The sequence below is a fragment of the Anopheles maculipalpis genome, chromosome X (assembly GCF_943734695.1).
Source record: "Anopheles maculipalpis chromosome X, idAnoMacuDA_375_x, whole genome shotgun sequence".
Lineage (NCBI taxonomy): Eukaryota > Metazoa > Arthropoda > Insecta > Diptera > Culicidae > Anopheles > Anopheles maculipalpis.
Window position 1 is genome coordinate 13121592 of NC_064870.1, and position 25500 is coordinate 13147091.

The window sequence follows — 25500 nt, forward strand, 5'->3', positions numbered from 1 at the left end:
CCTGCAAGTGTTTCAAATATCAAAAGTGCTCACACCAATCGAGATGTAATTGAGCCTATCGGTAGTGCGGAAGCCCGATATGACCGTTTTTCCCCCTTTTCGGTGTGAAGTTGCCAGTTGTGTGTCGTGAAGAAGTCAGCGATATGAGAACGCGTCCAGGACGTGCCGGGAAAAAAAAGGAATCGCTTCCAATCATTTTGGCAATGTGTGCAAATGCGGTGCGCAAGATAACGATTGTGCCGTGTGAGTTGGTACCACACTTTCACACGACACTGTGACGCACACACACACACACACGCACACACGCATAGAAATACCTCAATAAACTCGTAATGGGAAGTACACGTCTTCCGTACAACATCCTTGAATTATTCACGAGCTGCTGTCAGGAACTTTGAGGGTCAAGAATTATACCAGGAATCGGCCAAGACTTGTGAAACACACCAACCAGCCTATTAAGATGTAACTGGGTCAAAAAAAGAAAAGAACAAATCACTATCGAAGCTTTCCTCCCAAAACATTATCTGTCATCTTATCCATTTGCCAGCAGTCTCAATTACTTTTTCCTACGAGTAATTTGTTACGTGGGCTTTTCTTTGTTGTTAGTCTTCTTGGGGGGGGGGGGGGGGGGGGGGGGGGATTTTTAAGGTAGCCGCACGGCAACCACCATTGCTACCTAGTGCCCAACCTGTCACCGTACACATTCATCATGGCCGTACATCAGTGCCCGAGTGCAGGTTTTGTTGGAATCAAAGCGAAAGCTCCGCTTGATGCCGGTGAATGTTTATGCGTGCGGTTTATAACCAATATCTGCCCATAACCATCACACTGATGAGACTTTCAAGTTTCGCAACACATAATATCAAATCCTACTTTGGATGAGCTCCGGCAACTTAAAGTACCGAACATCAGATTAGTTTCTTCTGTTTGTAGAAAGCGTTCGGCCCGGGGAACATTATCTGCGGGATCTTTCTTCCCAGGCGGACCCCCCCCCCTCCCCCCAAAAAAAAGCAAACTCCGTCCTGGAATTTCTGGATCCGATTATGTACAACTCTGTTGGCTGGTGCCGTGAGCTCGTGACTTTCACGCGCACAATTTGGAGCACGTTACGTTGGTTTGCTGCTTCTTGTAATTGAGCCTATTTTGCTCTCCAATTTTTGAAGTCAATTAGAATTAGAAACAGCGAAACGATGGTAGTTGCGTTATTGCGGTTGGTCATCGTGATTGATGGAGTTCAATTGTGCCTCATGTGCATTGAACTTCAAACGCAACATGCACACCCATTACCACCGCTGGACAGCAAAATTGGACAACCGGTGTCACCTTGTGCGGACTCCCAAAAAATTGCAATTTCACGCCATTGCCCCGGCACGTTGCAGCCACATTTGATGGCCTTTCATTGCACTCTCGGCACGTTACATAACGTCGCAAACCTCACGCTTCACCAGCCTTTCTCTTTCAACTCCCTGATGCAGTGAATGCGATTTGCGCGTTGCAGCAGTGAAAGGCAAAGTCCATTGTTCCTTTGGTGCACGTTCGACACTCCATCATCTATTTTACCTCTTGTTGTCTTGTTGACTTGTTGCGCTGGGTTTCGCTGTACGATCTCGGCACGGCTGGCGAGATGATCGCTGTGAAGCGAGAGCAAACCAGACTAAAAAAAAAAGGTAAATCACGCAACTGACGCCAAGTACTTGACTGATCGGATTAATACTAGAGGCTCTAGTGGGTAGGCTAACTAATCGGAACTAATACTCATTTGTGTGCGAGATTGCGCAACACGCCGCTTCCGTCGCTTTCGGTGGCTGTACTTTGTAGCACGGTTACGACAGCCATGCTCTTATTGTTATAGCTCATTAGCAAATATGGATGAGATGCATATTAGTGTCTGCATGAGGGAAGGGCATTCTGTTTTGCCATATTTTTGTGATAGGCACCGGACTGAAGCAGTGCAAAGGGAGGTTAATACGATGGATTTCGAATGAAATTACATGCTCGATTGTGTTGACAGCGATATGGTGGGATGAGATAAATTATAGATTGAAAATAACCGGTATTAAACCCGATAGCATTATTAAAACCTACAGTTTATGGTGCGGACTCAGTTGTTACAGCCACTCGTACCGGATAACGCACAAGCCGCAAAATATTACGACTGAATAACGAAAAATTAGAGTGTTTTACTGTTTTTTTTAAAACATTTCATGATTGTTCTGTTCTTGGAAGAGATTGATTCTGGATAGAAAAAGGTTATTATGACGCGAAACTATTATGTTTATTATAGTTTTTTGTTACTCGTGGCATTTTTATTTGTAAAAATTGGGTCAATCAAAGTATTGACCATTATTGTTTATTACTTTCTTCCACCTTTCGTGTAAAGCGCGGATTCCTTTTCGGAAAAATGATACGTTTTTCGAAGCAATCCAGGTATCCAACCAATTCTGGATCTGTTCATAGGACGAGAGAACTATTCGTCAGCTAATCCATGTGCCATGGATCGGAACATTTGAAAATCTGATGGTGCCAGATCCGGTGAATAGTTTTTCACAGGTTGCGCAACATGTGACCGAGCATGAGTATTCTGGCCGTTTTTCACGCAGTGCTCGACTTAAGCTCATCAATTGTTTCCGGTAGCGTTCACCAGAGATTGTTACTCCCGGTTTCAGAAGTTCGTAGTATATGACGCCGAGCTGGTCCCACCAAATACTCAGCATAACTCTCGAGCTATGGATGTTTGGCCGAGCTGATGTTGTTGGGGTATGACCGGGGGATTCCCATGATTCTTTGCGCTTAGAATTACTGAACAAAATCCACTTCTCGTCTCCCGTCACGGTTCTGTGCAGGAACCCATTTCCGTTGTGCCACTGGACCAGCGATTCCCTCATGAAGGGTGTGCGTTCAATGACCCGCAGCTTCAACTTGTGTGGTATTCATTTGCCCTCCTTCCTGACAAGTTACACCAAGCAAGGCTGCAGGCTCTTCTTGCGTTTGGCAGTGATTATCCTCCAGCAAAGCCGTCAATTCTTCATCGGCGAACGTTTTGGGTTGAGCATCCTCCACAGCGAAATCAACCAATCCCGACACCTTGTTTTGCTTAGAGCTGCATCGCCGTAAACTCTCGAAAGCTCTCGATGGCGCTTATCAGGCTCTAAATCAGCTATTTTCAAGAACTAGGAACTTCTACTCGCACGAAATAATCATTGATCTGTTCACACAGTTTGATTATGTCCCGAACTTAAATTTATGACGTTTGTAAACGTCAAAATCGCGCCACAGTTCACAGTGGCCCCATCGATTTTAAAACGGCCATTATTTATTTGCGGACCTAATAGAAGTACAGAATTTAGAGCTTTAGAGCATTTCCATCCTGGTAGTTACAAAGCTGTAATCGGATCCAATCAGCATTGTTCTTAATAGATGGGGCAAACAGGTTTTTGAGCCGTCAGTTTTGGAGGTCTTCGCATGAAAGAACTGGAGATCAATTCTCATCCGTACCGTTTCCGCGTGCAGTGTGGATGGATCTTCCTTTTCTTCGTCTTGTTTGATGTGTGTGAAACGCAGCATTATACATTCTCAATCACACTTTCTCTAAGCTTTCGCCTTCTGTAGTCAAATTCCTAACTGACTATCCAACTACGTAGTATCAGCAAGTCTAATAAGCCTAATTGCTTCTAGACGGCATTCGTGATCTATAGAAGAAGGGTGGTTCAGCTGAGAAGAAAAAGATGTCTGATAGAGCACCTGGACCACTCTGTTGTTTCAAGCGTTCCAGAATCATCAGGATTCACATAGCATCTAGACGTTCCATAAACTATTTTCAAACAGGATTGGAGACTTTGAATGTTGAATCAAAAAAGTTTATGATCCAGTGAGGCGTGAACTGTTTGATTGCTACTTTATGAAGCTTACAGTTAGCGATAATTTACAATTTCCCAACTCATAAAATTGAGTTCAAAAGCGAATTCTAAGAATTGCAACAAAAAAAAAAAAAAGCTACCCACAAACCGTTGCACATTTATTTTGGTGAATATCTGTTGGGTTGGCTCGATAAACATCGTCGCAGTGCGTTTATTCATTATCAATTTTTCAACAGTTCAACCGTAACCCGGTGAGACACACACACCGAACCGCTGGAAAAAAAAACCTGTTACATTGATGCATTTTCACCGGAAAACAGAAAACTTCGGTGAACCACCTCGGTTGGCTTCCCTCGCCTTCCGTACCAGTCAACTGAGCGCCGAGTGCTATCAATCACCATTATAATCGGCAATACGGTTCGAGTGCAGTCGAGTATGTTTCGTTTCGAGGTTTACTTTTTTATTCGAGCATGTGTGTGGGTGTTGCATGTTTGTGGTGGAGGTAAGCCTGCTTTTATTTGGTGTACACCTTCGGGGCAACTCGGCAGCAACCATTAAGTAGACCGGAAGAAGGGCTCGCAACGTGCTTTACGTGGTTCGAGTTTTCATTTTCATTACCCTGTTTGCTCTGTTTTTTTTTAAATGTTTTTTTACCACCCTCATTGCTGCTTTTCGGAGCACGCTTTGGAGCAGTAATGAATTTCTCCATTAGTTGTATTATTTTGTTGTGTCGTGTTTTCCGTACAAAACTACACGGTCGAGGCAGGGAAGCGAAACCCATCAATTAACGATGGCTGGCCCATTGACCCTGAAACATCCGGATGCTGTGTGTTTTTATACAAGGAAGGGGAATATTCTTAGACTCTAATGTTCGCATGGGTAATGGAATGGGATTCTTACTCAGTAAGAATGGCCCTCCTTGAGCCCTATATCCTACCTCATGGATTCACCTTTCGGTATGCTTGTTAAGCATTAGCACACTTCTATGCTTTTGCACGATGGACCAAATCTCGCGAGACAGCTTGACAATCACGAAACAAAGTCACGAGGTTTACACGGTTTCACGGATTCACGTAGCACCCTCTTTCACAGCACTGAATCGTTTACAGACGTTGAAAATATTCACGCACGGCCAAGCCGCTGGGTACGTGTTTGTATGTCAGGGTAACTGAAAAAGAAAGTACCAAAAGAAATGCATCAGATGCACTTTTGCACTGAAGGAAAATTGCGGCAGCCACGAGCAGGTGAATCACAAAGCAGCAGGAAACATACTTCAAGATTTCCCTACGAAAATGCAACCAGTACGTTGTTTGCTGTTTGCCGGTGCACTCGAGCAGCAGACGAAATGCATTTTCAAGCGCTCACGGCAGCACTTGGAAATCGCCAAATGCGATTGATACCAACGGGCACCTGTGCGATTTTGAATGCACCCTGAAACCAATCCACGTGTCCACCGGGTGGGTGAAGTGGCGATCCTCGACGACACGCTTGACTCTCGACCGGGATCGATTGAGCGAGACTGAACGAACGAACGTGTAGAGTCGGTGCAAGGCACCGAACCAAGTGCATCTTCTTGCTTGCCTGTCAGTGACGAACTGCTCACAAAAGCGGTGGATGTGTAGAATGTAACCGAGCGCCCGCCTGTAGCATCCATCATCGCTTCGTATCAAACGAAACGGTACGTTGAATTGGGAGCTTTCAATTGTGTGCTCAAGTATCGTACGGCGTCCAAGGCGTCAGCTAGCAGTTGCGGCACAAGTAAACAACACAACAGGAAGCAGTCTGCAACACACAAATCTTGCATCGCTGCCCGGACGAACACGAGGTTTTTCATTTGCAAGCAGCGCGCTTGGAATGTGTGTTGGAATGCGCTGCGAGGCGAAGATACAATAAAACAATACGAGTTGCATATTTGATGAGAAATGGTACAGAATTGGCACACACACACGTTTGATGTGCTTGAAATGAAAATTTTATTCTTACGATTGCGACATACTTTCGGCTGGAGGTGGAATTGATGGTTTCACATTTTTAGCACATAAGTTTATTTGTATAGAGCCAACCAAAAGCAGGGCTGAATATAAAAGCATTTTGTGTTGTTTAAGCCGTCCGGTATGCTAATATATACCAGAAAAAGACATTAATCAAGTACAGCAGGCAAGGCAGAACCGGGATTCGAACCGAGATGTTTCGGTGTAGGACGTGAGTGCTCTTACCACGGTACTACTGAGCTCACATTTCTTTAGTGCGCTCCACATCAATATGATTGTAATCGAAGCATTTTGTTTTTCTCGGCATTTCGTAGATTTTTGGTACAGGAAAATAAGAAATAAGTGAAACATTTTCGCGAAATTTACCGTTTCCTTGTAGTGCAGAAAATGGTGGAAACTTTGACTTTTATCAGGAAAAAGTTGTTTTATTTTCAAGCAAATACATCATTATAAACTTCTGCACACCACAACAACCTGCAAACGACCGAACAGAGCAGATTTCATTCTTGACGCCCTCCTGAGAAATTTAATAGCTTAACACCGGAAGGAATTTATGCTTCCTGCTTCCGCGGCAATAAAAATAGAAATCAGTATAGAAGACAAACAAAAGTATAACTGTTCGCACACCCACAAACACACACACACACACACACACACACACAAGCAGGTAAAGAGGAAAAGTTCCGACAGGTGGTCAAGATCGATGTGATCGAAACCTTTGGAAGCATTTTCCGATTTCGAAAATCTCATTAGGGCGTCAACTTACAAGCGTTTGCAGGAAATCGCACTTAAGCAACCGTAGTCACTTTTCACCAATTCGTAACTTCAAATACTTCCGTCCTGTTCTCGCACTCTCTCTCTCTCTCTAGCTGTCTCTTTCTGGTCTGTTAATGAAGTATGTAAACCATGTAAACGAGAATAATTGGAAGGCAGAATTTTTGGCTGCTGACGTGCGAGCACACACCCGCACGCCCTTGCATCGCATGCCCGTGAGTGAGCATTGTTTTGCGTCGGTGGGCGAAACGTTTCGGGAACGTTTCGGTAATGACTGTAATTACCCCGTGTTTGTCTTGACGCAGCGAAAAAACAGACTTGAGCTGAACGTTTGCTGGCGTGGCACACAAATTGACAACAATAAGAAATTGTGTCCGGCAATGGCAGCGACTTGCTGATATCCTTGGCAGTGCAGGGTACGGAAATTATACCGCGCTGCTTAGGAATCGGTTGTGGGATGGTAAACCTTTCCGGCAAAGCGACTCGTCACGACTGCTCAGCCCGGATGTCGATGGGAAGATAATCGCATCTGCTTCAAAAGGTATGCACAAAAAAAAAAGGTGAGAATGGAGTGCCTACTTGAAGCTTACCAACCACAGCTACGCGAGCGTGCAATTCGCGTACAATTGAGCGGAGAATATTTATAGCAATACACTGTATGAAAGCATAGCTAACCCAATTTGATTACGCGCTCGTTACTGGTGCTGGAAATATCAACAAGTCAAGCCCTGCGACCGGAACAAGACCAAGGCCAGCAGCAAGCAGCCTGCAGGATGTGCAACAGGATAACAAAACAATTTCCCGATTACGTCATTCCGGATCGCGATCGCTTTCTGAAGAATGGCAAAGCGCGCTCGAAAGAAGGCGCTACAGGCGTTCGCTTTTAGAATTGAGTTAAAAATGTGTTTCCTTTTCCATTGAAAGTAAAGCAGCATGGAGCCGGCCGGGGTTTTCGCCGATGTGTGATGAAACGGTAAAGAAGCGAATTTTATTTTAAGTCATTCGCTCTAGAAAGCAACTCCCCCGAAAGCACCCTAAACAACGTCAAGCTGAAGCTGCAGTTGGGGGGTTAAAAGAAAAGAATACAAAAATTGCGTCAAACAAAAAAAAAAAGGGGGAAACAAAGGGCGGCGGACAGAATGAGAATGAAACACGCAAATAAATACATGCCACAAAGGACCTTTACCCCATGGTTCAGCGTGTGTGGGAGTTTGCAGACAGTGCTGGGAAAGAAGAAATCGAAACAACAGCAGCAAGCAGAGGAAGAGAAAACACAACAAAACACATACAACATAAATTAAGATAGCAGAAGGGGTGTAGGAGGGCAGGCAGGGGTTGTGGGGAAGGGTGGGCTGGAGTGAAGAATTTATGTTCCGGTGCACGTTTCCGGGTAAAACGAATCCATTTCCCGTCGGCTGATTGAGACACCGATCCGTCGAGCCGATAAGTTGTTTTTCGTTGGCGCTGTGTGGATATGTTAGACAGTAGATGCATCGGTTTGTGTGTGTGTGTGTGGGCTTTCCATCAACATCGTTTGCTATCATCCCATCACGATCAGGTTTGCCGTGTGGCATAATATTACCACTCGAAAAGCTGTCAACTCTACCGTTGGGCAAAGAATAAAACAAAAAACTCTCCCTCCAGTTAACGCTGTTGCGAGTGGAAAAATCCAGTGATATCCAGAAATTTGGCACAGATTTGGCACAACGTTTCGCATTTGGTATGATGCTCCAAATCTGAATCCTACCAGAGACGTTTTGTGGTTTTGCTTGTGTTTGTGTTCGTTTTGACTCCATTTTTTTTTTCTTTCTCCGGAAGTCGTAAAACACTGGGAAGAGATGCAAATGAAGATTCATTCGGTGTGTATGCCAGCGTAAAACACTTTCTGTTTAACCAGCCTTTGTGGATTTAAGATATTTTGAAGGTGGGAAAAGGAATAGAGAGTGAGAAGGAGACGACTGTTATGGGAGGGTCCTCAACCTTTCTCGTGATAAAGGTACATATCTTGCTCAGCACCTTTAGTTTTGTGGAGTGAAGAAATAAAATTCTCATAGTTAACTCATCGTACAATCGAACTCTGGATATCCCAGAATCTTCAAATCTTCGTAACTTGAGGACATCGTGTCCTTCGCCATTTTCCGAAAAACTCAAATCTTGACAGTACTTCTTCAGGTTCGGATGTTTGCCAGTGGCAAGAGGGTAAAAGATTTCAAGGCTAATCTTTCCCAGCTTTGGATGAACACGCACGCCGTCCTTTTTTTTCCGGCCCTCTTGCATATCTCTCTCGAACGCTGTAGCGTGAAGTGGCGTGCGAATTGTCTCTCGGAGTTGGAGCACATTAATCTTCACCTCGTACGCGACCGATTTATTCCAGCGAACGTGAAGCCACCGTACCGGCTAAAGTTGGTGTGCTGCACCACACAAAACTTTCCTTTGCGAACTTTAGTTGCATCGTCTTCGCGTAAAGGGGGGGGGGGGGGGGGGCAGCAACTGCCTCACCACCATTTTGTCACCATTACGCGTGATGTCGTCTAGCGGTCGCTGGTGCAGAAGTGCACAAACAATTCCGCAATTTACAAGCGGATGGCACAGCAGAAGCTGTAGTTACTGTGTACTGCTTGGCAAGTTTACCGTGCTGAGATGGTTTGGAATTTATGTAACTCCATACATACACAGATGCACATTCACACCACCAGCTTCGAGTGGTACGTGCAGTAGCTCGTACGTACGTTCGCAGCAGTTTGGAAAACGTTTTATTGCAGGCAGGCGTTAGATTAGAAAAGTTTTAACCACAAGCCTGTGAGGCGTTTGCTTTGGACGCGATGGCAAGGAGAGCGGGGCAGGAAGGGAGCACTCGACGCATTAAATCTCCCGCAAGCTGCCATCGTTTGTCGTAAGAATAAATAAAAGTTCAATTAACTCATGCTACCGAAACCCGCAAAGCATCCAGCGTCCAGCAAACGCGCGCTTGCCGGTGGACGATCTCGGGGTGATGGCGTAGAGGACATTTACATTCACCAGTGTCCGAATTTTGGACAGCAAAAGTTTATCCGCACATCTCGAGTCGTACTGTGAACTTTGCCAGAAATCGCCAGTGACTCAAGAGAGTCAGTGACTTCGCACGGTTCAGTTGGCAGGACATTTGGAAAAAAGTGCTGCTATAGGGTGTTCCAAATTTTATTTAAATTATCTCTAGACTCTCTGCTATGTCGGTTGCATAGGCTGCTGATGATGATAAGGGTACTCATGGAAGAATATAGTTACCGAGCATCATCTAACAGACTCCGTGTGCTTGGTGAAACAACACCGCTCCATAATTCTAGCATCCAGGATTCTTCTAGGCTAACTCGGAACCAGCGTGCAGGAGACTTTGGTCCTGCCCAACATCTTTGAATACTCAAGACTACGCCGTGGACGTAAATCTCTCAACCCATGACGCCACACTGGTATTCATTCCGAGAAAGGCAATTCTCCGGGTTGCCATCAGGTGTCAAGTAGCCGACAGTACCGTCAGGACACGCGGGTCCTATTTTATCGCCGCGATGCAACTGCAAAACTTTATCATCATTTGCGATTCAGCCGAACAAACTGCACCCAGCCACGGTAGGCCAGTGGAAGCGTTGCAAGCGTTTGAATAAATAATCACCAGATCTCAGGTATCAGCTCGGCCGTGGATGCAGTGGAGAAAACCCGTGCCGCTCCAAACGGACGATAAAATATAACCAACGGCTGGGGACCGGGACCGAAACACGAGTAGCGCACCGAAACCGGAGCCATATTCACACCGGTCGGGTGATGATGGTGGATGATGTACGGTGGATGCTCGCGACCGTATATTAACAACGCAGAACTCGCATCGGTCGCATGTTAAATTAATCGACGTATGGGATACGAACGGGTGTTCGAGTTATTTGGTTAATTGCTGCATTCGGGCGAAAATGCACTCGAGACGAAGGCTAATGTGCTTTTGATCTGTTGCTTAAGGTCGTTCCCGGTACGGCAAGAAGGAGCGGAAGTGGAAGGAGGGAAAGATTGCGTTGGTGACTTACTAATTAGCGAGGCAAGATACATTTACCCGCGGGGCAAAACTGACCTAGAATGTGCGCGTGCCCCAATCAAGCACGATGCATAATTATAGCAATTTGGTAACAGTAAATAAAGCCGCTTATGAGCGATTTAATCTATCGCGTATCCTAGCTCAATTGGCAGTTGCACGCAATTCATAATGCTAGAGTTTCGAGAAATTGTATTACGAATGGCAGAGCAATTTGGAGGAACGGATGAGAAGGACCTCAGGAGTGATTTTGCTAAGTAACTAATTTATTAGTTGGGACGAACAACTCCTTCAAGAGGCTTGAAGATATTGACTCGCACCTCATTGGAAATGGGAATTTCTGATTTGGATACAAATGACGCTAGTGACGACCAGTACTCAAGACCCTTCTCATTTCGTCTAGATAAACAAACATTTATATGCAGTTGTGACTACATTCAATTTATAGTCTTTAACCCTCATCAAAGCAAGGACCCTTTGTCCCATTTATACAAAGTCTTTCTTCCACAAAAAAAAATCTTCGTTGGGACCTAAGTACCATTTACGGTACCGGTAAAGGATTACGCCATCTTCACTAGCTGGTGTCATTATAGCCGAAGAATCACGCACCAATCTTTGCGCTCTTTGTTCGGTACGATAGATCCTGTACAATTTCCAAGAAGTTCAACCTACCAATGCTTTTACACTTTTGGCACGTGATGATGTAACGATTTTGGAGTGGAACATCGGTGACAAAACCATTGTGCAATCGGATAACCTACCCACGCTGAAAGGCGGGATCCTTTCGCTCGGACCACGATTTGCATACACGGCTAATATCGGGATATATGCTCACGTTTCGTTGGAATCGTTCGGTCCAGGTGGCCAAGCTGGTTAGGTGCGCTAGCACCTCGCTGGTGCTACAAGCGCAATGTAGATTGAATTTTTTTTTCTCGTACCGCAAGATATCGGACGTACCAGTTCGAACGTATGCTACCAGCTTCCTTCAATGGTAGAACATTTTGGAGGAACGACCGTCCAAAACGCCCGGGCAACATTTTCGCAGCGGACTGTCCGTTTGGTCGTTTCATTTTTCCTACGCGTCTGTATATCAGGATTCCGCCAGTGCTGAACGACGATACAAACGATGCTACAAATAAGCAATAACATCGATTGCATCTGCATCCAACGATCGCTGATGGTGCAATCGTGCGTCCCATACTCAGACACAGGACATCCTAGCTTTGGATACAATGCCACAGCAAACAGAACGAAAAGAACCTTCACCAGCATAAAACCCCAGAGAAACCAATATTGTAGTTTTATTGGCCCAGCAGCTAATATTAACCAATAAATATATTTCTCCCAAAATAGTCGCCCAACCACGCCAACAGAACGATGCGATAGATAGGCAATTACAGGACATTTATTGTCGACTGCTGTTAATGTTTTTTTTTCTTCCTCTGCATGTTCTTGTTTTGCTTCCCACAGTCTCCCTCTCTCTCTCTCTCTCTCTCTCTCTCTCTCTCTCTCTCTCTCTTTCTCGGTCCCCAAATTCGCCCAAGTCCTGTAGGGTCTTCCGAATAAAAAAAAAAAAACGACAGTTTGAAATGAGTCGCCTCGATAATGGCATTACCAAGTATTGGATGCCTCGGCAACCAACCACGCGCAAGTGTCCGTGGTGCGAAAAGTGAAATCAACTTCCGGCGCCCAGCGTTCGAAATTATTTTACTACCTCGAAACCTGCCTGCCACGCCACGGCTTCGAAGGACTCCGGTCGACTTGATTGGCATTGGGAGCGGCGGGTGTTGAATGATGAAAAAATAAAATAAAGAAGCTCAAAAGATTCGGACGCATCGTAACCATAAAATTCCAACCGATCGGAACTGGCTGTTTTCGTTCTTTTTGCTGGAAGCGAGCTCGTTACAGTCGTGAGGTTTGGTTTTTTTGTGGTCAATTTCGTTAACGTGATACTCATCTTTATGTGATGTGAGTAAAGAAAGTGGAATTATTGGTACGACCCAAGGAAGTCACGAAGATTATTCGTAAAGTGGAGTCCGAATTGGTTGACTTGAGTTGAGTGAATCAGCAATTGATGGACTAGATGAACCTAGCCACGGTAATGGTTTGAAGCGTCGAGATGTTGATGTATGTGTGTGTAGAGGAAGTTACATTTTCTCATCAGGACTTTGATTACTGGACTGAAATTGATGACTTGCCGTGTAGAGGAAAATTACCAAAAGAACATCACAACAGATTTTCGCGAGTTATTAAGTACAAGATTGTGGAGTCTCGTGTTAAATGATAGGTCTGCCTTGATCGTCACGCATTTAGACGCTAGGGTCTCCAGAACCAGCGAGCATTCGAGCATCCTGATGTGATGTAGCGTCTTGAAGCTCGCGAGCCGTATTAACACTAGAACCACCGATGGGACTTTTTTGTCCCATCGCACTCGAAAAAGGTGTGTTATTCCGCTTGCCATCGTGACAACTGATATGACGGCAAATTTTGTCCCATAGGCAAAATACGTTGTGATGGCTGTGCTGTTTACGAGTGTCGGATGTGCATCTGGAAGTCTGGCAGCACTGGCCTGTACGCGTTTTTCGTAGCAATGCATGGCAATACGAATAGAACAATAAAAAGTGCACGAAGGTTTTCGCTATCATCAAACGGCTAGTCTACATTGGTACACTTTACCGCAATTTTATTGGTAAAATTAGTTCGTCTGACTACCCCGATCGCCCTCTCTTCACTCAGAGCATCACCTGCTAGCTATTTCGTATTTGGATCCCAAGCACTTGCAGGTCCAAACAAGTAGCCTATACGTTTCGACTTGCCGGCTTGCTTGGTCGCTGTGGATGCTCTCCCAACACCCGCGCATCCAGTTTGCCTGATGCACTTAGGACATAGAAAACCAATGTCTGAAACTGTGCCTTTGTCCAGTTCGATCAAGTAGGGAGTTGATGTAGTTGACCAAATCTTTAGAAAGTACTCCGTGAAAAGTGCTAGTAGAAGGTGACTTGTTTATTTATAATTGAATATTCTGGATTTGGCGGGAATCAATACTTGGGCTTTGTACAAAGAACTTACAAAAGAAAAGATATCTAGACGCGATTTTCTTTTCAAGCTCGACGAAGATCTTGCCAAAGAGTACGTTGAAAATAAGAGCGCCAACGCTAACTTGCCTGTGTCAGGTGCTGGAGGTTCTCGTCGGAGCTGCCGGGTGCAAATGTCTTGTCACGAGGACAAAAGTGCTTAAGAAAGCTTCACATGCAATAGACCAGTACATAAAAAAATGTACTATGTGTAAGTGTATCTTACGTATGAGTTTCACGTGAGCCAGGCTCTGATGCAGCAATGTGATATTTTGAAACCTAAAGATGTGTTTTAGATGCATGAAACAATTAATCTAGGTGTTCCATTTGCTTTCGAAGCTTTGTCCTCTTCTTTTGGCAATTTAAAGGTGTATTTGTTTATTTGTTTATTCGATCCTACGAACGATCTTAAGTGTAATCTAAATAAAATTATAAATGTTGTCTAGTTTTAAGGCGGGTTTTGAACGATTCTATCGGTGATTTAAAGTCAAAGAGCTGATAGCTTTCATTAAATGCAACAGACATAGCTATTAGAGGGTCTCTAGATCCATAGTACGGCTGTGGGAAATCCCTAACAACGGACGCGGTCGCAAGTTATACTTTGGAGCATATAAATCGAGTCGTTGTAGGAATGTTGAGCAGTCGATACTTCCAGTGAGAAGGCCAGCCACAAACATTTGCTGAGCCATTCGACGTCTATCGCTGAGTGATTGTAGCCCCATGAGCAAAAGTCGTGATTCGTACGATAGGCGTTGACTGTTAGGTGCCCACGGTAGCAGACATATAGCACAGCGGGAGAGTTTGCGCTGGATAGATTCTAGTCTATTGATAAGACTCTGGTTAGCTGGCATCCAAATAATTAAGGGTCTTAAGGGAAACAGGATCTTTAAAGTCTTTAGTCATACGGAGTACAAATCCTAGTTATTGATTGCCGCGCGTAATTACTTCCTCAGCCTGTCGATCAAATACTAGCTTTGAGTCAAGGACAACGCCAAGATCTTTGATGTTAATAGTACGCTCTAGAAGAATCCCATCAATAGTACAGCTATGTAGCGTAGTTTCACGGACTCTTGAAAAAGTGATAGTGCCGCACTTTTCGATACACAACTTAAGAAAGTTCCGATTACACCAGTGGCAGAAATCAGTCAAGTATTGTATTGCCATCAAAATTTTGTAATGTTTCTAAAGGGAGTCACAGATCCAAACAACTTAGAACAAAAAAAAATTGTGTTATTTCCATAAAAACCATTCTTATAACTTGATTGTTTAAATAATTTCTAAGCTTGGAGCCTAGATTTACTGTCGTTCCAGCCTCTAAGGAATAATTATAAGCGTTTATCGCCAAAAGTCCTATAATGTTACATTAGTGTAAATAAAACTGACCTTGATATCTTTGGTTGGACAGTTGATATCATCAGACGATTACCTCAATTTGATTCTATGATTATTGATGGAGTTTCTAACAAAGCTTAATTATACCTAATTATGATGTTTATCAATTATTTTACCTCAAAAATTCCACGTGGTGGCTCTAGTATGTAAGGTTAAAAAGCCCGGCGGTTCTCCGGCGGAGACCACGGAGTGATCAAACCGATCCTTAACGCAAAGCCTCGCCCTAAGCAAGGCGTCTCGACAAGGATTCTCGACATACTGCTTACTCTGCCTTGAGTTGACTAAAGTTGTGAGCAGATAAAAGTGATCGTCACAAATTTGTTTGGGACGTCACACTGGAAGCTGCATAATGGACGTCAAATCCGCGAAATATTTACACAACATACCCATATAAGAGATGAGTATCGTCCGTGATAACCAAGGTCACACCATTGATGTATAGCAGAGCACTACCGAAAGAGTTTCTTACAATATTTTAAAACCTCACGATGACTTCTCAGTTCAAGCACCATTTCTAAGTTGGTGGACGATTTTCAATCTCTAGTATCGGAGCAAACGACGAAGCGACAGCTCAAAATACGCAACCGGAAGCCTTGGGTACCTTTTTGCCAGCTCACGCTTCCGGTGCACGAAGTTGCGTATGCACCTTACGCGAAATTAATTTCCTGTAGCAACAAACGGCCAACAAAAATGCCGTCCGTCGAAGATAATGAGCGACAATAATTGGCAATTGTTACCCGTTTTAGTGAGTCAACCTGGACCAGGACCACCAGCGGCCAGGTTTACCTGACTAAACACTGTTCCATGGTCGGCGAAACCTTCGACGAACATTCCGGACATTCAATTAACAAGCGGCGAGTTGTTGCTAAATTTTCGAAGTACGGCCCCAAACCATTGTACGTACCAGACTGGTGCACCAAACGCAAAAGCTCAAGGAATTTAATTACATCACCTACAAACTTTGCCACGATGTGCTCACCTTTGGTTTGGATGCGTTGCGGTAAGTCCCGTATTGGGAACGTTACAGGGGACGCAAAGTGGAAGCGTAAATGCAATCTTACACCCGCATTGACGGTGAAGATGAGTTCTACGCACGGCCCTCCCACGGTTTCCCCCTCTCGTACCCCAGCAAGGCGTGTCCGTAATCGTAATCGGGCTTCTCACCGGCAACGGCAATCGAAATAATTAAATTTCAATTAAACCATGACAACTTTGAACTTTGAAGGCTTTTGTCCCGAACAACTCCGTCACCACTTTATCAGCATCCATTGCCACATCCACATCAGCCCTGTGTGTGCCTGCATGGGGAAGTGATTGTTATGTCTTGCCGTCTGCCAAAGCATCCACGGCACAACGAGTCAACGAAAACAACATATCCCTGCTTTTCGCCCTGGCCTCGGCTGGGAGTGGGACAGATGGAAGCGAGCAGCTAACCAACGGGTATTGTGTAAGGCGTCGCGTGCAACAACCCACTTACCTGTGTGTGAGAGGGCGAGTGTGGGTGACACCACTTCGGTGAAGGTGTCGATTGATGGCGCATGCTTTGATGCTCTTTAATCCTGCCAACGATTTCCTTCGCTTCCGAGGCGAACCGAAATTAGATGGCAAATGGAAACAAATAACAAAACTGAGAAGTGACAATTAGTTCCCCTTGCTTTTCCTCCTTCGTTTTGTGTCTTAGTTTCTTTCTATCTCTCTCTCTCTCTCTCTCTCTTGCTCTCATAATTGTGATGGTTGTGTGTGATGGTTGTAGCGATTGGGAAATCGTGTGAAGTGTGTTTCCAACATAGAAAAGATGTCATCCAAGTGTCAACGATTAAACATGACAATTGTAAAAAGATACATGAAAACAAGAGGGAAAGAGAGAGAGACAGAGAGAGAGAGAGAGAGAAGTGATGAAATTAGTCTCACAAAAACAAAACGAAAAAGACCTAACAACTCGCTTGTGTCTGAACGTGGTCGGGCCCTTAAGCGTGGAAAATTTATCTGATTTTGTTTACATTTTTGTTTGCCCCGCTGAACTCATTAGCGTCATTAGCGTCAAGTGTCAATTAAACGCACGACACCTAAACCCACGCAGAGGAGAGAACAAAAATGAAAACAGGTCATAAATGTGACGTTCCGAGGCGCACAGGTATGCACTCGAGAGTACTTGCTGAGAGTGTTCGAAGAGGCTTAAGAGTGCGTGTTGGTAGTCATTCTTGGAAAACATTGTTCATTGTTTACTCTCTTTCTCCTCTACCCCTATTTCGACAGATCATTCTGCTGATCGCTGTGTTGCTGCCGTTGGCAGCGTACGCTAAACCCTCCACCACGAGCCTAGACCCGGTCGACTTGGCCGACATAGAGCTGGCAGCGGATGATGTGGCACGAATCAAACGGTCCGGGTTTGGTTCGGGCAGTGGGTCGTTCGATTTGCTGTCCGGTCTGAAGAAGGTAAGCGTGAGAGTGGCAAGCATCTCCCGTAGGTTCGCCGACCGTGCGACACGTGACTAATCTTCGTGGTGGTTGCTTCTTGCAGACGCTGCTGTCGGGAATTGGATCGGCTTCGGCGTCACTGGTTGCGGGCAGCAGTAGCTCTTCGCTGAGCTCCGGCTCGGGACACGGCAGCTCGGGACATTCGGGCGGTAGCTCGAGCTACGGTTCATCGGGACATTCGTACGAAAAGCCGCACGTAAGTATAGGCCGTGGTAGGACGTGGTCCATTAGGACGGGTTTGTTGTTTGGCGATGTCTAGACGGTGGAGGAATCTTGGAATTGTTGGATAGCTTGCATTTTGCGCACGAGTTCAGCGATATTTCATTACTTATCGAGCAGGAAAATACCGAAAATCGTCCGATTCCAGCAATCGCATCGCCGAATCGATCTTGGGGAAAACAAAAGAAACGCAGCAAATACCGCGAAGAATTCCGATTAATACAAGTCAATTTTTGCGTAGTAAACACGAAACAAGCATTAAGAGCTATTAAAAAAAAGCGATGGAATTTTCCCGGCATCTTGTGTTTCGGAAGAAAAAAATCAAATTTACATCACGAAGTCTTGATTATTGTTCATATCGTCGACAGAATTTCCGGAAGAAATCTCAGACATTACTCTGGGAAAAAAATGCTGAAGTAGAATGCGTATTTATGGTGACTGACGTTAATTTTGCCCACGCCTGAATTACATGTTTGCTTCATAGTTTTTATTGTCCTTGACTGGCTCTGTGCCGGTCGATATTTTTGTTTTGTTTTTCTAGACTTTTTGAACATCCTTTGTTGTACCAAGAAGACTCTGTGGAACACGAAAAATCAATAAAAGATACACAAATGTTCATTTATTACAAAATTTAGCTCACGATACACAACCCACCACTAGTAAAACATCTGTTTGCCCCATCCAGTAAGCCACACATTTTCAATTATTACCATGCAAAGGCCTCGTTTCCCTCGTTTTTCTTTACTTGTGTGACAAAAAGAAGAAAAAAAAATACACTTAACCTTCACCGCCGTCGCATGTTGCAGTTTACTGTCCTGTCACTTACATCCCCACGGTTCTCCTTACCATCGGGTCTGGTTCCTGCGACAGAAACCCCGCCTCATACACATACGGTCGGTGTGTCGCAGTAACAAACATCGTGGCGTGGTGGGCCGGAATGATGGAACCATGCTAAATAAGTTACGATTACCATCATAACCTATGAAATGTGACACTCGGGCGCACATGCCCACCCAGCCCACCTGTGGCCGAAGAAGCGGTAGGCATGAGTGTGCGTTAAAAATTGACAAGATAATAGCACGGTCGGAAGTAAATGAGGTTTGCTGCCATGTGCGTGTGTGTTGCGTGTCGCGCATTCGCTTCAGCGTGGTTTGGTGGTGTGAGTTAACTAGAAAGCTGAGAAAAACAATATGCAAATGCTTATAAAAGGTAAAAAATGTAGGAATTGCTTTAGTTTGAAAATGAGTTTTTTTAAACGCTTTTATAGTCAAGTAATAAAAATAATATTTCTTATTTTCAAGGATGGTACCTTGCGCTGATGAGTAAATCCTAAGAGTAATGCCATTTTGCTATTTTTAATGCTTTGTAGAATCATTAGGAGCACTTCGTATCGCTCGCCTTGTACAATGGAAATAGTTATGCGTAAAATGTGCATAGTCCATTAAAGTCCCCATAGTCCATACTGACAGTCCATTAAAGAAAATAATTATGTTTACCCAACATTTTCATAAAGTACTGGGCGCCTCCATGGACTTATAGTTGTAGATGGATTTATGAGATGGATTCTCTAGATAGTACATATAATGTACAATCGATGTGTTGATGGCAATTTTTACTAGCTCTGCGTGGTACACACTCCACAAATCCTTATTCAATGGTGAAGCTTACTTGCATTCCCGGGGCTAGAAATTAATTCGAAAAATCTCCATTTCGTTTCCAGCATCCTTCTCTCAATTATTCAAATAGTTTTTCCTGCTTTTGTCAAATCAATTACCCGCTTAAGAGGAGAGCTCACTCCTGAACTAAAGATCAACAGAACGACTTAGATATAAAAGACAAATTTTAATTCGTATTTTCCGTTCTTGATGATGCTCTTTGAATGATGCTTCCTTTGATGCATCTTTAGCATGTCTTTTACTTTTCTTCTTCTTTTCCTACATATTCTCGTTCCTCATATCTAATAAAGTCTCTGTAGGTTACGTTTTAAATGTGAATCAATATGAATAAGTCATCAATAATCGTAGTCTTCCTCAGGAAGACTACTCGGGTTAAGTAGTGGACATTGAAAAGTTCCGCTTCTTTTTTCGACTGCACTTCGAAAAGTAAGCTCTCGCAATGTCCGCACCAGGACTCTAACGCGTTTTATTAATGCAAGAAAAATCCCATCATCTTTTAACGGCACCGGAAAGACCATCTGCGGTACGGAAATAGCAGCAATCTAACCCTTATCATTCTGTAACCCTACAAGCTCAACTCAACTTTTTGGTTCGAAATGCGGCTGTGGTACACACAGCATGTAATCCCTCAATAATAAATTTAACCCTCAAGACGAAAATATGGACGCTCGTGTCTTGCTACTATAATTCGACCCAAAATCTATCTCAGTTCGTTGTGCGAGTCAAAAGGTTTTACGACTTTGTTTACCGGAAAGACGATCCGTCTTTCGTCACAAGAATCACATCACTTATTTTTCTTTTAAAGCTTCCTTCCAATGCGCTATTTCCATGCTAATTGACTTTCCTCTTTCTGTCGCCTATCTCTCACACACCCGAACCGCAGGAGGACTCCCACTTTGACGGTTGGTCGCTGAAGAAATCGATCCTGAACACGCTGTTCCAGGCAGTGAAAGCCATCACCGGCGGTGTGACCGCGATCAAGGGTCAGCTGATCAAGGGCTCGGGCTATCTGGTAAGCGGTGCAGGCAAATTGATCGCTTCCGGCGGTGATGCCGTTACCGGTGTCGGCAAAAAGATCGCCCTCTCGGCCCATCTCATCCCACCGAAGCATGCGTCCCATCCGTTCGCGAAGCTGAGCGGCATCCTGTCGTCCTCGTCGTCGGGCCTGTCCGGACTGTCCGGATCGTCGTCCTCGTCGTCGTCGTCATCCGGCCATCATCATGGTGATACGTCGGGCGAAAGTAAGTAATCTCGCGGCATATTAAGGCATTCGGGTGTTGTTTGTGGGGACCGACGAACGAAGATACATTTACATCGCACAAGTCAAGCGAACGTCCGGTAATAAAAAAAAAACCGCTTTACCATTTCCCTTCGATTGCACCTAAAAACCGAATGCTGTGTGTGCTTTTTTTATTCGCACAGAGCGTTCGTTGCGTTTGTTTCTAAGTAATATTTTATGTCTTCCTTTCTTTCTCTGGGAACGGAAATTCTTCTCACCATTTTTGATCCAACGCGAAGCCAGCTATCGTCTTCCGGGTGGATGGATTTCTGCGACAAACGCTGCAAATTATTGCATTAACTTCTTCCTTCACTTGGTTTTGCGAAGAACAGTTTGATTGTATATAACTTCCTCGAGATATTGGTGTGCGTGTGCTTCCGTATGTGAATAGGGTGATGTCCAATTATTACGTCACGCAGTAAATATGAGACTTCTTCTTAAAAAAATGTAGTTGGATGTCTTAAAAAACCATGTAGTTGGATAGTTAGACCTACCTTGGTTCAGATCCGTATAATCCGGATGGTACTTGAAGCCCGGTCCTGCCATATGAAAATCCACGCCCTTGTCAGATCAACCACAGGGCCTCCCTCCGGTGCATGATCAAGTATCAATCGATTGTCAAGGAGGCAAGACTGTAAGATCTTGCAAGGATTTTAGCTTGTCCTATTTTTGAAGTCTCACCGACGAGTTGTCACGCTTAAAACAAGAATTGATGAGTATTTATCCTAGAGTTAGCTCTTAAGATAGGTACAAGTCTCTCTCTCTCTCCCTCTTTTTCGCATTTCTCTCTCTCTCTCTCTATCCCTCTCTCGATATTTCGCTTTAGTAGCGTTTCGTATTATATGGACGATCCCTAGTAACGATACGTTCTAGGCAGAACGATTGAAAAACCAAACATGATCCATAACTTCCTAACGATTCTATCACGTGTGCAATCAAGCTTGTACTCATTATTTCACGACTGTTCCGCGAAACGATGCTTGGTGCTCGTAGCATGTTCTAGCAAGCATGAACAAGCTAGAAAGTCTGTCTTTCGAGGAAAAAAAAAAATAAAACAAAAAACCAAACGAGCACAACAATCCTCAGAAACTACCACGGTGAAGCAGAACGATAATTAATTAGCTAATTAATTGGAAGCTGATGGCTGATGGTGGTCGGGAGCACCCAGCGGGAGCTATCGATAGAAAGTAAAGGAAAGGGAGCGTGAGATTCCATCTATAGGACAGCTTGCCCCGAGTGTGCGAAGGTTTTTGGTAGTTCCCGGAACCCAACAATCATATCATCATCCACAAAACGAACCGATCTTAAGCTTCCATTGTTTACAGTTTTAACGTTTCTGTTAGGATGAGACCTACTAACAACTACTAAGCACTAAGCTGTGCATCGCATCCCCGACAGTATAAATCTCTGTCAAAACGGAACATCCCAAGAGGAACTCCTTCGAGAAAGTGGTGTCTTACTAATCTGAAGCAAAAAGGTCGTATCTCTCCACCCCCCCCTCCCCCCCACCACCATCAAACCCTGTACCACTATCCCCAGCCACAAGAACATGCCCATAACGCCGTCAACTATTTCCCGTTTTCCCATTTAGAGACTTTTCAGCGACGGTTCGCTTGCCTTTACTTACTCCCACGCATCCGGGTACCAGCACAAGCGTGATGATGACGATATTGGTCGATGTTTTTGGTCCATCTTTTCCTTTTTCTAACAGCATTCGGAAGTAGACGAAAAAAAACATGCCAACACAAACATTTGGCAAAAAAAAAACAACTAAAAACCCGGAAATGGTCAAACGGAAAGAAGCAAATCGCAAAGCAACAGAAAGCCAAAAACGGTACAACAAACAAAACGTCAAGCGCGTATCAAGCAGGCAGCGCGCTCGCCGATATTCCGTTTGTATTTGTTGCTTTTTTTTCCTCTTTCTTTCTCCCAATTCGCTTTTTTCCGGTTCCATTCAGCTTACGTTTCGTTTTACTTGGAGTTTTGTTGTCCTTCCTAAAGACGCTTCCTGGAGGGCCATTTCGTCAGCTACACGCAACACACAAACACGCACACACATTCACATGCTTTATATCAAGAAGGGAAGGGAAAAACCGCAACAGAAAAAGGATAAAGATAAATGTGTCCACCATTAGTTTGTGGGTGAACCGGGGCTGGAGAGAGAAAAAAAACGGGGAAACAAAAAAAAATCCATCCAACCCCATCCAGCTGTGGGTCACTAATCTGTTGCGTTTTTGCAAACCAAGATGTCCCCCGGTGGTCTCCGTGTGTGCATATGTGTGTGTGTGTGGGGATAGGTTTCTCTTCTTGTTTTTTTTTTTTGGACGTGTGTAAAAAATTTTCGATTAAGGCATCGGTGATCCAGCTTTTCTTTCTTACTGAGTTTCCGCATTTTTTTTTTGTCCTTGCTGGATCGTAAATTGTTGCCTTTAGCCTTTTTTTTTCTCCTTTCTTAACTGGTTGTCCTTTTCGCCGGGAATTGCTTTTGATTCTCGTCAGTGACTGCATATCACGGCACGTTGATAGGTTTGAAGGCAGATGAAAAGAAAATCGATTGATTTTGGAAGTTGGTAGATTGGAGCGCAGAAAGCGCCGGATGGTTAGCTTGTTTGGATAGTTTGGATTTTGGTTGGCTGCTATCTCTCCTGAGGGGGGGAACATTTTAGTCCCAAATAGTTTTTTTTTTGGGAAAAGAAATAAAGATTAAGCACAAGGTCATTAACATGCTCGTAAGACGTTGTTGTATTTCGTCTTAAACTGCAGGACTTATTTTTTGTATCAAAGCAAGTGAGTTGAAAAATATGGCTTAAAGTATTGAATTATTTTTATAAATAGTGCCTTATTATTCTTCTTCTTCTTCTTCTTCTTCTTGACTTAACGACCTTCTAATACCACGCCGGCCATCAAATGGCTTACTAGACTTGTTTATACCACGTAATTGGAAAGTCAGTCAGAACGTTCCGGATGGGATTTGACCGATCCTGCCGTGTGTAGACCGCTGTCGCCACCACAACCGAGCCACCTCATTAAATAAAATGTGCAAAAAAAAAGGAAAAACGAGTCTGATTGTAAAAAATGAAAAGGAAAACAGTTAAAAACTAATATTCCAGCAGTTTGAAGACAAAACGCCTGCGGTTATGCAATACGCATGGCATAATTGTTTTTTGCACATTTCTCAATGAAATAGTTATTCGAAAAATCGACCGTTCTACACTTTTGCTAATCCTCAACCACTCGCTCTCACTATTTTCCCCACCCTTAGGCTTCACCAGCTACGAGGCACCCACCAGCTACGGTCACGATTCGGGCCACAGCGGACCATCCGGTCCGTCCTACATTCCACCGGCCAAGAGTTCGCACAAATCGCCCTCGATCAACTCGTACGGTGCGGACCTGGACGACCATCATCACGGTGGCAGCTACGTGTCTGCCGGCAAGTATGGTCACTCGTCCGACGGTAAGTGTGCTGAGATTCGGATCGAAAAATTCCCAACAAAAAAAAATCATCACGGAAACCGTCCACCTTCTCTAGGCGGCCATAATTCGGGGGGGGGGGGGGGGGGAACTGTTTTGTTTTCGCTCTGCTTTGTACTCTCCTTCTTCGAACATCCCATACATACACGAAAAAACCAAGCTACGATTGCATACGTATCATCACGAACATTTTCCTCCCAAACAATTGTCGCAACAGTTTTTTCGCTGTGGCGGTGTTTAAAAAAAAAACGCTAAACGTAAGATAGACGACATCTAACGGGTGGGAAAACTTAAACTACAATGTAAAGCAAAGCAAAACACAAATGTCGGTAAACGGTGCGAGCAAGATGATTGGTTTCGTTTCAGAGTTACGCTGAACCTGGTACAAGAGGGTGTGTTTTTTGCATACAAATCATGTGGGGGAGAAGAGTTGGGAAGGAAATGTAGGACTGAAGGGGAACTATCGATGAGGAAAATGTAATTATTTGCGCATCATTTACTCGTGCTTTTTTGCATGTGTGTGTGTATTTATTTTTTTCTTTTTCAACCCCTGCTTCAAATGGGGTGGAAAAATGAAAAATAGATCATTAATGAAATAAATCCCATGTTTGTTGTTGGTTAGCCAAGGGAAGAATGGGTGAGGGTGGGGGTTGACAAGGGGGAAAATAGGGGGCCCATACTTGCAACGCAACAATGCAGAAAAATTACAAACTATCGCAACCGCACTTATTCACCCTCTACCATTGGCTTCCGGTTACTAGCTTTTTTTTTTTGTTGGTTTCCTCGAGCTTTAAATACAAACTCCAATGTTGGTAAAATGGTTCTGATCGGTTTGCTACAAAAGGGGTAAAATATGAAAGTGTAAAAGAAAAACACAAAGATGTAGTACAGGGTGAGATGAAAAAACTGCAACAAAATTCAGGATGTTGTGATTTCTGAACCGTTCGTCTGACAGCTGTCAAGTTTCTTTCAGTGATAGCTCATTATATTGTTTACAAGCGCATTAGAGTATTTTTATTGTTGGATTAATCAGAAGATGAATTAGTCTTGCTGGAGGTCAAGTGTGATAGCGTAATTGCTTTATATTTGGCTGAAAACCCCCAAGTGGCTAATGTTAGGGCACTCCAGCATTTAAATGTTAATAAATCTTTTGTGTGTCGTACCATCGCTCGCTATCATGATACAAGCCCAACGTCAAGGAAGTCGACGAAAAAAAAAACACCAAAATCGCC

At 44.1% G+C, this 25500-nt stretch overlaps 1 protein-coding gene across 1 annotated transcript in view; it reads left to right on the forward strand.

The window, feature by feature from the left end:
* Positions 1 to 25500, forward strand: part of LOC126563579 (uncharacterized) — a 47921-nt gene that overhangs the window by 17520 nt on the left and 4901 nt on the right. Inside the window, exons 3-6 of the mRNA XM_050220228.1 lie at positions 17399 to 17578; positions 17664 to 17816; positions 20399 to 20756; positions 24057 to 24251. Coding sequence (XP_050076185.1) covers positions 17399 to 17578; positions 17664 to 17816; positions 20399 to 20756; positions 24057 to 24251 — 886 coding nt within the window. The remainder of the gene's footprint in view (positions 1 to 17398; positions 17579 to 17663; positions 17817 to 20398; positions 20757 to 24056; positions 24252 to 25500) is intronic.